At 43.1% G+C, this 13,193-nt stretch overlaps 1 protein-coding gene across 1 annotated transcript; it reads left to right on the top strand.

The window, feature by feature from the left end:
• The first annotated feature begins 1,913 nt into the window (after nucleotides 1-1,913).
• LOC101604087 (olfactory receptor 2T1) lies at nucleotides 1,914-2,870 on the top strand. Its single transcript, XM_004661276.2, has one exon. It carries the CDS (start codon nucleotides 1,914-1,916, stop codon nucleotides 2,868-2,870), a length of 957 nt encoding a protein of 318 aa, XP_004661333.2.
• The last annotated feature ends 10,323 nt before the right edge of the window (nucleotides 2,871-13,193 follow it).

Genomic DNA, 13,193 nt, shown 5'->3' with positions numbered 1-13,193 from the left:
CATGAGCAATAGGTAAGTGCAAATTTAACTCACAAATGGTTTGGTTAAAAGCCTTGTACCTATTTAGCCATAAAGTACATGAAAAATCATCCTTGGCTTTCATAAACTTTGTTGTGGTTATTTTTTCCTTATCAAAATCTGAAATTATTTGGGATTCAGACACTAGCTTTTTCAAAATGAAAGAAAACTATAAAATTCCAACTTCCAGGGCTAGAGAGATGACTCAGTGGTTAAGGCAATGGTCTGCAAAGTCTAAAGACCTGGGTTCAATTTCCCAGTACCCAAGGACAGCCAGACACACAAGGTGGCACATGTGTCTGGAGTGTTTGCAGTGGCTAGAGGCCCTGGCACACCCCATCTCTCTGCCTCTCTTTCTCTCTCTCAAACAAACAGATAAATAAAATATTGTTAAAAATTCCAACTTCTGGGCTGGAGAGATGGCTTAGCAGTTAAGCGCTTGCCTGTGAAGCCTAAGGACCCCGGTTCGAGGCTCGATTCTCCAGTACCCATGTTAGCCAGATGCACAAGGGGGCGCACGCATCTGGAAATTGTCTGCAGTGGCTAGAAGCCCTGGCGCACCCATTCTCTCTCTCTCTCTGCCTCTTTCTCTGTCTGTCACTCTCAAATAAATAAATAAAAATAAGCCAAAAAAATTTTTTTTAAAATTCCAACTTCCAATTATAGGTGGCTAATAGGTCAAGATGCATTTTTAAATATCTTCCTGTGCTGTTTCTCTGAATCCTAACTGGTAACCTTAATTTTTAATGTTTATGATAATCCTAATCCTAGACCCAATTATTGCACATCATCCTAAAATTCAAATGTTTTTCTTAAAAATAAGTAAGAATGAGCTGGGCCTGGTGGCGCACGCCTTTATTCCCAGCACCTGGGAGGCAGAGGTAGGAGGATCGCCGTGAGTTTGAGGCCACCCTGAGACTACATAGTGAATTCTAGGTCAGCCTGGGCTAGAGTGAGACCGTGCCTCGAAAAACCAAAAAAAAAAAAAAAAGCAAGAATAAGATTTGAGCAGCAATATCTTCTTGCAATATATGGCCCTTTTGTGTCTAAATTTGCAAGAGCCGTTTTCGTCTACCAGTGCCTTTACCCTTACACGTGGGTGAACTGAAACCAGGCTGTCGTAATTACCCTAAAAGCAATGAGCTAATGGCTCGCTAGGATTTACACAACTCATAGCCATGGCCAGGAATATTTTGAAGATTGTCCTTCACAATTCACTTCGAAAATTCACTTCATAACAATACTGATTTACTTTTTAATGTTTTGTTATTTATTTGTTTGTTTGTTTGTTTCAGAGAGTGAGAGGAAAAAAGAGGCAGAGAAAGAATGAGAATGGGCACACAGGGCCTCTAGCCCCTGCAAACAAACTCCAGATGCATGCACCACTTTATGCATCCGTCTTTACATGGGTAGTAGGAATTTGAACGCGGGAACTTGGGCTTTGCAAGTACCTTAACTGCTGAGCCATCTCTCTAGGCCAACAGCACCAATTGAAATCCTTCTAATATAGTATGAAACTTATCAACCTTATACATATTGGCATACACATTGGCTCATGGTGCAGTAGTATATTTCTTTAAGTAATGTTCTGAGTATTATTGTAGTAAAATAACATCTACTAACATCTCACCCAATGTACTTAAAGAATTATTGATTAACTAATGATAAAAGTTCCTTAAAATTGGTAGAGATTATTTTAGTTAGTTGCTGTAGATCAGTTCTAAAACACCAATAAACATTTAAAACGTTTTCTTCCACCTCATCCATAGGTTGTTATCTTTTTTTTTTTTTAATTTTTATTAGCATTTTCCATGCCATAGGTTGTTATCTTAACTCCCTTCAAATCATCCTTTGATCTGGCAGGTTTGGGTTCTATCAGCGACATCACAGGATCAATGGAAAGATATAATATGTCCTCTACAGACTTCACCTTCATTGGGCTGTTCAACAATGAAGAGACTTCGAACCTTATATTTGCCATCATCTCACTCATCTTCCTCACAGCCGTGGTGGCCAATGGGCTCATGATCTTCCTGATCCGCACAGATGCTCATCTCCAAACCCCCATGTACTTCCTCCTCAGCCACCTGTCCTTCATTGACATGACGTACATTTCCACCATCGTCCCCAAGATGCTGGTGGACCATCTGCTCGGGCAAAGGACTATTTCTTTTGTGGGGTGCACAGCTCAACATTTTCTCTACCTCACCTTTGTGGGCGCCGAGTTCTTCCTCCTGGGTCTCATGGCCTACGATCGCTACGTGGCCATTTGCAACCCACTGAGGTACCCTGCGCTCATGAGCCGCCGGATCTGTTGGATCATCATAGCAGGCTCCTGGTTTGGGGGATCTCTGGATGGATTTCTTCTCACACCGATCACCATGAGTTTCCCCTTCTGCAGCTCGAGGGAGATCAACCACTTCTTCTGCGAGGCGCCTGCGGTGCTCAGGCTGGCCTGCGCCGACACAGCCCTCTACGAGACGGTGATGTACGCGTGCTGCGTGCTGATGCTGCTGGTACCCAGCTCCGTGGTGGCTGCCTCCTACGCGCGCATCCTGGCCGCCGTCTGCCGCATGGGCTCGGCGGGGGGCCGGAGGAAGGCCTTCGCCACCTGCTCGTCTCACATGACCGTGGTCACCTTGTTCTACGGGGCTGCCATATACACCTACATGGTGCCCCACTCTCACCACACGCCCGCCCAGGACAAAGTGTTTTCTGCGTTCTACACCATCCTCACCCCCATGCTGAACCCCCTCATCTACAGTTTGAGGAACAAGGATGTGGCTGGGGCACTGAAAAGGTCCCTGGGAAGACTCAAGAGCTCTCGGCGAGTGTCGGGAAGAGACTTTTGACCCTTTGTTTACTTTTCACATGGATGGGAAATGAGAGTTTGTCGGCAGTGTGGCCACACTGGGACTGAAGGGTTACGTGGAAAGGTTTGAATGAGCACCAAGGAGAATTTTTTTAATTTTTATTTTTTTGTTCATTTTTATGCATTTATTTGAGAGTGACAGAGAGAGAAAAAGGCAGAGAGAGAGAGAGAGAGTATGGGTGCTCCAGGGCCTTCAGCCACTGCAAATGAACTCCAGACACGTGCGCCCCCTTGTGCATCTGGCTAACGTGGGTCCTGGAGAATAGAGCCTGGAACCGGGGTGCTTAGACTTCACAGGCAAGCATTTAACCGCTAAGCCATCTCTCCAGCCCACGAAGAAGAATTTAACATAAAAATATGACTCTCAATTCTTCCTTTAAATGTCACCTCTTAATCTCTTGTTTCTTGTGTTTTTCTTTCTTTCTTCTTTGTTTCTTTTTAATTTATTTACTTGTGAGAGAAACAGAGAAAAGAGAATGGTGTGTCAGGGTCTTTTGCTGCTGCACATGAACTCCAGATGCATTTGACACCTGTGCATCTGTGCATCTGGCTTCACGTGAGCGCTGGAAATCGAACTCGGGTTGGCAGTCTTTGCAAGCAAGTGCCTTTAACCCCTGAGCCATCTCCCCAGGCAAGGCTTTGTGATCTTGGCTGAGTTTGGCATTTGTTATGTAGCCAAGACTGGCATAAGCTCCTGCGAACTCTCTCGTGTCGACCTCCTGAGTACTGGGGTAACAGGCACATGCCATCGTGGGCAGCTTCTTTTCTCTCTTACACCAGACTTTTCTCATGATTTCAAAATAAGTAGCCAGTGTCTTTCTGGAATACAAAGCAAGACACTTTCTCCCGAAGTTTTCCCTTGTGGGGGTAAAATAAGTCATACAAAATGGCAAAGTCAGGGATGATGTTAAGGAACAAGAACGCGATGCCTCTGCGTCGAGCTCCTCGTCAAGGCTGAGCGCAGTGCTGTCTTTCAGTAGGAGTGGATGCAGCCGCCTTCCTGTTCCTCTCATCAGGTGGGAGCCCACCCTGCTCATCAGGAAGCGAGCTTCACTGAATACCATTTTCTCCAACAGTCACAGGTAACTCTACAGCCGCTAAGCAGTTGGTACTCAGACACAACTCAGTATTTAACTTTTTAGTGTCTACAACACGTATGTGAAATCTATGTGGGGGGGAGTTACAACTGGGGAGTAAATTAAGGGTTATTGCCCAGAGCACTATCTGATGGGGCTCGAAGACACTGAAAACCATGCAAAGTGTGGCGTGGGAAATGAAGCCTTTTTCAGATGTGCCAAGTACTAACCCAGGTGAAGCACAGTGCAGTCAAGTCGGAGGGCTGAGCTCGCCTTGCAAGTCTCTGTCCCAACTCAGCCTACAATGGATCACAGAAAACATGTGGCAAAGCATTTTTTGACAATTAGTTTGATTTATTTAATTACCAACCTAATAGGTTAAAGATTATGGGACATTTCTGCTAAGTCAGAAAATAATCATAAAACTTGCTTTAGCAGATACAAAATTGGACCTAAAATTTTCATTGAGCCTAAGTAGAAATAACTCTTAGTTTTACATTTTTTAGTTGACAGCTCTGACATATGAATGTTTTTCAATTTGGCCATAGTCCCATCACATTATACGGCATGTTCCTTCTCTCCCACCTCCATTCCACTGAGGGCCCTCCTATGTGAGGTCATTGGTAATCACTCTGGGGGTCATAAATGCACCAGTTAGTCTTTGTCTGTGGGGAGAGTAATCCTTTAGAATACATCTTCCTGCTGACAGAAAGCTGGAAAGAAGCCATTCTACATGCAGTTCAATGGGAGAAAGAGATACCACCAGTGAAGATACTCAACAGTGGACACTGCAAGCCTTATAATTGGCCAGCCAGGCCAAATGAGCCAACAGGTGCAACAGTGGCACGTATGTCATGGTGGAAACCAATTGCCCTCCAATTGGACTGGAGGCCAGCTCCATGGGAGGGAATACATCCCTGATACTGAAAACTTAGAACAGGGGTAGTCATGAGCCCTGGGGGTGTAATGTCTGCTGCTGTCTGGAAAAATGTATATAGTATGCTTATCAAACTGCCCAGTAAGGACTTCTCTTAATATTTATACCCTTATATTAATGCTACTCTCACTTTGGGTAGAGAATCTTCTCTTTCCAGATGGCAGTGATCTTGGGATGACTCAGAAGGTATCATAGTGCTGGAAAGAAGTGACTGGAGTACTGAGTAACATCTCTATCACACCTTCCAAGGCTCAGGGTCTAAAACGGAAGAAGTGGCGGAAAGAATGTAAGAGCCAAAGGAAGGGTAGGACTCCTTACAATGTGCTCCCTCCAGACATAAAATGGCCTGGATATCCATGACCTCATAGTGCCTGACACTACCTACACAAGACCATCATAAGAGGAGGAAAAGATCATGACATCAAAATAAAAGAGAGACTGATTGAGATGGGGAGGGGATATGATAGAGAATGGAATTTCAAAGGGGAAAGTGGGGGGAGGGAGGGTATTACCATGGGACATTTTTTATTATCATGGAAAATGTTAATAAAAATTGAGAAAAAAAAAAAGAATACATCTTTCTGCCCTGTGGCTCTTACATTATTTCTGTGCCCACTTTCACAATGTTCCCTGAGACTTGGAGGGCATATTCTATGTCTCCTTTAATTTGGCGCTCTGAGCAGTCTTTGATTTTTCTGCTTTGATGAGTTTTGAGTCTCCTCAGTATTTATGGCCATTTCCCTGGAGGAGGCTGTCAGGCCAGCAGGAAGAACACACTTTCGCAAAGCAGTTTAAATATCCTTCTGCTGATATAAGGAATTTAATAAGGGAAGAAAGGGTGAATCTACTAAGTTTTTAAGTCACCATGTAAAAATTATTCTAGCAACTTATTTGTGGCCATAGTCAATAGCATTTTGGATATTTCTCTTTAATATTTTCCATTAAAAGCTTCATGAAATTTTTTTTTCAAATATTTGTATTAACAACTTCCATGATTATAAAAAATATCTCATGGTAATGCCCCCCCCAAGTATTTAATCACTTATTATGAGTTCTAATATTGTAAAAACAGTGTACCTCAAGTGAAGACGTATTTGGGGGAGAGCACAATTTTCATACTGGACCCTAGGATTTAATGGAATATCAAGATGCTTATTTCCATTAGATGCAGCTTTCTTTTCATTAATTCATTATGCACAGCACCTGCACTCCCCAAAATTGTTTTGCAGCATGGAAAATATGCTGGAAAGAATAAAACAAGAAAATCAAGTAGGAAACCAGCAAGCAACAAAAACTGGTTTCCTCATCACCCTGTGCATGGTAGCAGTGACTAAGGATGCCTGTGGCCAGCCTGTCCACCCTGTTCATAACATGTACATATACTCCATGTTCACCAAAAGATATACAGCAGCGGATGAAATGTGAGGCATGTCCAAAGCCCACAGATAGCAAAGTGGATAAACACATTGCAATACTCATTAAAGTAATAATAGTTACCTTAATACTACTTGAGACAACATGTATTAATGTCATAAGCATTATGTTGAGCTAAAGAGGCCAGCAACAAAAATAGTGTCTTTGTATAAAGTAGTGATCCAACAAAACCAACCAATGCTTTTTGAGGATCAGTTGCTGTTCATATGCATAATCTGGTTTTCACAGCATCATTCATATTCATTTTACTTAAAATTTTTTTTTTTAGTTTTGAGAGAAAGAGACACAGAGAGAGAATTGGCATGCCAGGGCCTCGGCCACTGAAATGGAACTCGAGATGCTTGTGCCACCTAGTGGGCATGTGTGACCTTGCACTTGCCTCACCTTTGTGCATCTGGCTTATGTGGGATCTGGAGAGACCAACATCAGTCCTTAGGCTTTGCAGGCAAGCGCCGTAACTGTTAAGCCATCTGTCCAGCCCTCATTTTACTTCTTAATACACATCTGTACATTGCACATTAGTTTTACAATGCCAATCAAGCTCAAACCTTTTATGTGTTTACTACTTTCCTACCTACATGGGCATTACCATCAGAAAAAAAATCAAGCTGGGCATGGTGACACATGCCTTTACACCTCAGCACTTGTGAGACCGAGGTAAAAGGGTCATTTTGAGCTTAATGACACCCTGAGAGTAATTCCAGGTCAGCCTGGGCTAGACTGAGACCCTACTTCAAAAAAAAAAGAAAGAAAGAAAGAAAGAAAGAAAGAAAGAAAGAAAGAAAGAAAGAAAGAAAGAAGAAAGAAAGAAAGGGAAAGGAAGGAAGGAAGGTAGAAAAATCAAAGTGAATTCACGAATGGAAACATCATAAAGGGTAGCAGAGGATACATGAAGGACTACTTAACAATGGTATTCAATATGGCCTCCAAGGGAATTATATTTAAGCACAAAGAACAATACAGAGGATGGTTGAGTTAGAAAGCATTCCAGGCAGTAAGACCAGCAGATGCTGACATAGTGGGGTGGGGATGGCATGTTCAGAAAGCTGGAGAGTTCCACTGATCCAAACAAATGAAGGGTAGAAATGGCAAGTCTGGAAATGTGGACAGGGGGCTATTTTGCTTAAGGGCTGTTCACATGTGAAGGCCCTGCTCAAAGAGAAAATAGATTCTGACAAACATGCTGAGAAGGGTTTTCTACCTATTTATAAGCATATGCACTTTTGGTACTATATTGAACCAGGAAGACCTCCTAAGGAAGTTTTGTTTGTACTGAATGGAGCCACTTGTTGCATGCAGTGGAGGTACAGGCACAGGTGATGAGCAATAGGATAACTTGAGTATATCTTTTGAAGGCATAAGTAGCAAAAGATGATGAAATGAAGAAAACGTGTTGTGATGGAAAAGGTAGATAGACTCTATTAGAGCTCCCAGGTTTTGAACTTCAGTAGTTAGTCTGATAGTGGATTAAATTATTGAAATGGAGCAAAGCAAGTTTTAGAAATTTAATCTGTTCAATTTGTTTCTGTTGGAAAGAAATGTGCTGTAGTTCCATCAAGCTAAATGGGAGGAAGCAGGTATAGAACGTGATCATTCTGCATTCAGAAGGGTATTGCAGGGTCTTCGGGGCATGCATGTTATGATACGGCATTTAGAACAATTCACACCAGAGGATGACACAGGAGGAACCACATCAATAAGACTAAAGCAGGGGCTGAGGAGATGGCTTAGCAGTTAGCGGTGCTTGCTTGAAAAGTCTGCTGGCCTGGGTTCAGTTCCACAGTAACCACGGAAAGCCAGATGCACAGACTAGCGTGTGTTCCTGGAGTTTGCTGACCATGGCAAGAGGCCCTGAGCACACCCATCTTCTCTCTTTCTCTCACTCTCTCTCCATCCAAATAAATAAAAATATTCAAAAATGAAACAGAGGAAAGACAAGTGGAAGAACAAGAAGGCTCTTCCTCCAAGAGATGAGATTTGAAAATAAACTTGTTAAGCTATGGGGGAGATCCTTGAGGAGAAGCAGAGGATGCTTCTAATCAAAGTGGATTTTCTTGCCTACCTGGAACCAAGAAGAAGCACTTCTCCCCGTATACACCAGCCTGGAAAGATCAGCAGAACACCGGCAGAGAATGGGAGCCAGCTGAGCTCCATGGGAACACCAGCAGACATCCCCCCAGAACCTCCCGTCCCAGTGTACCAGCATCAGCGACACTGAATCTTCGGAGCAAGCCATAGGGTACACACCGTGCTCTATTTAGGAGTTGTTTACTTCCAGGGCCTGAAATATGTCATTTCTGGCTTTTAGGGTCACTGGTGAAAGATCGGAATTATTATTTCATTACTCTGTATTTTTGACATCTTGTCTATGACAAATTGTGGAAGAATTCTCTCTGTGTGTTTGGGATTCTAAATGTCTCTTATATGTGCATGCCACGTTCTATCTCTAGATTTGGGAAATTTTCTGCCAGGTATTCATTAAATAGTATTTAATTCTGACACATTTTATCTCAGCTCCTTCTTCTGCCCTGTGAATTCTAAGGTTTCTTCTCTTGAATGTATCCAGACTTCATGTAAATGTCATTTATGTTCCTTAATTTTTCCCTTTATATGTGTCTCTGTGAATTATTGTCTCTTCCTTGTCTTCAGTCTCTGGAATTTGGTCTTCTGAATGGTCTTGCCTGTTGGTAATGCTCTATGCAGTGTTTTTTAGTTGGAAAATTATTTTTCTTTTCATTTGTAAAACTCCTGTTTTGTTCTTTTTCAGTGTGTAAATTTCCTTGCTGAACTTATCCTCCAGGTTTTGAAATTCTTTCTCTGACATCTGCTTTAGCCAGTATTTTTTGTCAATACTTTTCTTGAATTTGTGTTTGTGTGTGTGAGAGAGAGAGAGAGAGAATAGTGTGAATGGTTTCACCAGGACCTCTAGCTAAATAAACTTCAGATGCATGTGCCACTTTGTGCACATGCTTTACACGGGAGCTAGGGAGTCGAACCTGGGCTGGCAGGCTTTGCATACACCCACCTTCCAATGTTGAGCCATTTCCCGAGTCCCTCAGTCACGTGGGCTTCCACTTATGGGAGTCAGAAGATGGAGATGTGTCGTGGTGGGTTTATCTCTCATGGTCTTTGTGCACCTGTGTTGTTGGTGCATGTTTGCATCTCATCCAGATTAGATTTACTTTCCCCCTCTCCAGTTCTGGCTTGTGGTTTTGTTTTGTTTTCTACAGGACCCCTTTCAGGCCACTTTATTAGTAACTGTGTTGCTTGCACTTATCTGGACCCCATAGTAATCACTGCTTAGTTATCATTGATTCTTATTATACCTGGCGATAGATGACCCTTTTGTATTACACTTGCAGCCCAGGGGGAAGCTGACCGCGTGTAAGACTGGTGCTGGTTCCGTTCAGCACTGGGACCTGCCTTCCACAGGTTGCTCTGGCTAGATGTCTTTTGTGTATAGGTGTGCAGCCTGGGTTTGGGGGCCAGCTTTCCTCTGGTCACATTGGCTACATGCCTCCGATGTGGGCAAGTGTGTGGGACCAGTTCAAGGGCCTACTTTCTGCTAATTGCTCCTGCGTGGGCTAGGCAGGTGTGCCAGGTACTGAGGTCTGACTTCTGCTGGTTGCAATACTTGGATATCTCTAGTGTGGGCTATTTGGTAGGATAACTGCCAGGGTTTGCCTTCCAGTGGTTTCTCTGGCTGGATGTCTCCTGAGACCTCTAAGGTCTTTGGATCTTCTATAAGGTCATGAGTTGGCAAAACCTGAGATGTATGGTCACACATTCAACTTGACAGTTTAATGATGGAACTATACATAACAAGGCAATTTAATTTTGGATTAATTGATCTAAGAGGTAAAGTGCTCTGGGTCATATGCCCACAATAGTAATGAAAACATCTTCCAGACATAGTAAACTCAAAGCTAAGCTGCAAGCAAGTCTTAATCCACATTTGACATCAATACAGAAGCAAGATAGTTCAATTTCTTTTGGTTTTGGCATTTTCGTAACAAAATTTAAACGATTGAAGTTGGAAAAGCAAAGCTGGCCATGGGAGGCACCTAGGAGGTAGAGGCAGGAGGATCACTGTGACTTTGAGGATAGCCTGGAACTACAGAGTGAGTTTCAGATCAGCCTGAGAAAAAGTGAGGCCCTACCTTGACAGAAACAAAACAAAACAAAAAACAGGGCTTGAGAGATGGCTTAGAAGGCGCTTGCCTGAGAAGCCTAGGGACCCAGGTCTGATTTCCCCAGTATCCACATAAGCCAAATGCACAAGGTGGCATATGTGTCTGGTGTTCGTTTGCAGTTGCTGGAAGCCCTGGTACACCAAATCTTTCTCTCTCTCTCTCTCTCTCTTCTTTCTATCTCCTTTCTATCTGCCTTTTGCTTGTGCAAATAAATAAAAAAGTAAGAAAGTGGAAAAATTTACTCCAGAAACTTTGTGATCATAAGACAATCATTTGTTTATAAATGTAAATAAGATGATGCTCAAGTACCTTCAGTAAAAAATAGATGGGATATGATAGCTTATTTTTTACATGATTAGAGATTTATTAGTAGAAAATAAAACTGACTTTTCCTTATCCTATGGTGTTATGGGGATGGAATGTAAAAATTAGGTGGTGGGGTTTAATGGAAGAAAGTTCGATTATTTAGAGCATGCCTTAAAGGCAACATTGAGATATATGTCCTTTTCTCCTCTTCACCATATTCCCCCTCTCTCCTCTCTTTTCATGGTTTTTATGATATGAATCATCCATCTTCCTCTTCCACATAAGCCAGCAATGACCTACTGAACCACCGCAACCTAAACAGCGATGGAGTTGACTGACAATGGATTGATATCTCTGAAGGTGAATAAAACAGCTCTACCCCTTTAGTAAGTTGTTAAGACACATTCTTCCTTATGCCTCATGAACATTTTGTGGTCATTGACCTCCACTTGTCTTACTCAGATATCACAACCCTCAAGTTTTGACCTTCTGTGAGGGCCAGTTTCTCATACACTTTAATGCACAGATGCACACCATCCTGTTAGTTTTCAAGGTTGGAGGTGACTACTGAGGACCTCAAAGCTCATCATAGTGCTGAAAAGTGATTGTTTGGTTTTCAGCACTAAGTGAGAAATCTCTATCACACCCTCCAAGGCTCAGGGACCTGTACAGAAGAGGTGGCAGAAAGAACAAAGCCAGTGTCAGGGAGAAGTACTTTGAAACGCTATCTTCCAGACACAGAGCATCCATTGCATTTGTGACTTCACAATGGCTGTTGCTACATGATTTCATACATTGGGCAAAGAGAAGGACATCATCAAAATAGGAAGAAGACTCGTTGGAAGAAGATGGGATTCAGTGAAGGGGGTATAGGAGATGTGAAACAAAGGAATGTGAGGGAATTGTAATCAGGGTATATGTGTATATGTATGAAGGTTGCAAACAAAGAGATTTAGAATAAAAAAGCTATGGGTAGGTTTCGTGGCTGCCACACTGAGACTGAGTCCTGGAATTGTACTTTGGTTGTGTGTGGAAAATAAGAACTGGCTCCTATAACCAAAGGTCAAGTGCTGCTCCATAGCCCCTGTGACTTGTTCATGACAGAAACAGTGTCCTTTCAACCACCATCGAGCCATGTCTCACTGACACTTGCCTTTAGGAGCTTTTTGTTGTTGTTGTTGTTTTGAGGTAGCGTCTTGCTCTAGCCCAGGGTCACGTGGAATTGACTATGTATTCTCAGGCTGACATTAAACTTACAGTGATCCTCCTGAGTGCTGGGATTAAAGGCGTGAGCCACCCCACTAGGGAGGGAAGGAGAGAGAAAGAGAGAGAGAGAGTATGGATGCACCAGGGACTCTAGCCTCTACAGAGGAACTCCAAATGCATGTGCCACCTTAAGTATCTGGCTTAATATAAGTACTGGGGAACCAAGCCCAGGTCATTAGGCTTTATTGGCATGAGTCTTAACTGCTGAGCCATCTCCCCAACCCAGGAGCATATTTTGTAAAGCACTATTTGTGTGCCTGAAATTTATATATAGGTAAACTGGATTTCCAGAAGCCCAGTATTTACTTATTTTGCCCTTATTTCTCAGGCAAAAAAAGATTAATGAGAATAAATACAATATTATATTGTCATGGAACGATGCAATCACAAAAACATGTCTGCCGGGCCCGCCTCCTGGTTCCTCCCTAGGGGCTGAGGGGATGATGAGCATAGGAAGACCCAGAAACCTCTCCTGGCCACCGGAGAAAAACCACAATGAGTCGTGAGTCTTTTTGAAGCAGGAACTCACTTTATTGTTACAGGCGGGTGTTTATATAATGTTGAGAACTAAGGCCCAGACTTTAGGGTGGGGTAAGATGTAAGGGCCAATAGCATGCCCAGACCTCTGAGGTGATTGGTCTTAAGCGTTCACAAGGGGGGAACTCTAACTTCCTGTGCGGAAGTGGCAGGCCAGAGGCCGTGTGGCCCCCTGCTGAGTCATAGCTGGGCGGGGGCAGTTCACCAAACTTTAGCCAGGCTCGGGAAGGTCCACTAGGCCTCACATCCGGGCCTCTCAAGGCCCAACACATGTCAATGAGTAAGAGTGGTTGGCAATGATTACATATAAAGTATTAGGCATAATTACAAGACATCACACATTATAAAGTTTAAAACGAAGAAGCTGGGGCTGGGGATGTGGCTCAGTGTATAACATCACTTGCCACACAACCATGAGGGCATGCGAGGTCTGATTCTCCTGTGTTTGATCCCAAGCACCCACATAAGTCACGGGCATGGCTGTGCCCACCTGGAACGCAGGTCCTATGAGAAGCAAGACAGGAGAAGCAGTAGTGCTTATGACCCAACGCGAC

This window comes from Jaculus jaculus, chromosome 16, assembly GCF_020740685.1.
Source record: "Jaculus jaculus isolate mJacJac1 chromosome 16, mJacJac1.mat.Y.cur, whole genome shotgun sequence".
Classification (NCBI taxonomy): domain Eukaryota; kingdom Metazoa; phylum Chordata; class Mammalia; order Rodentia; family Dipodidae; genus Jaculus; species Jaculus jaculus.
This window is presented reverse-complemented; position numbering and strand designations above follow the sequence as displayed.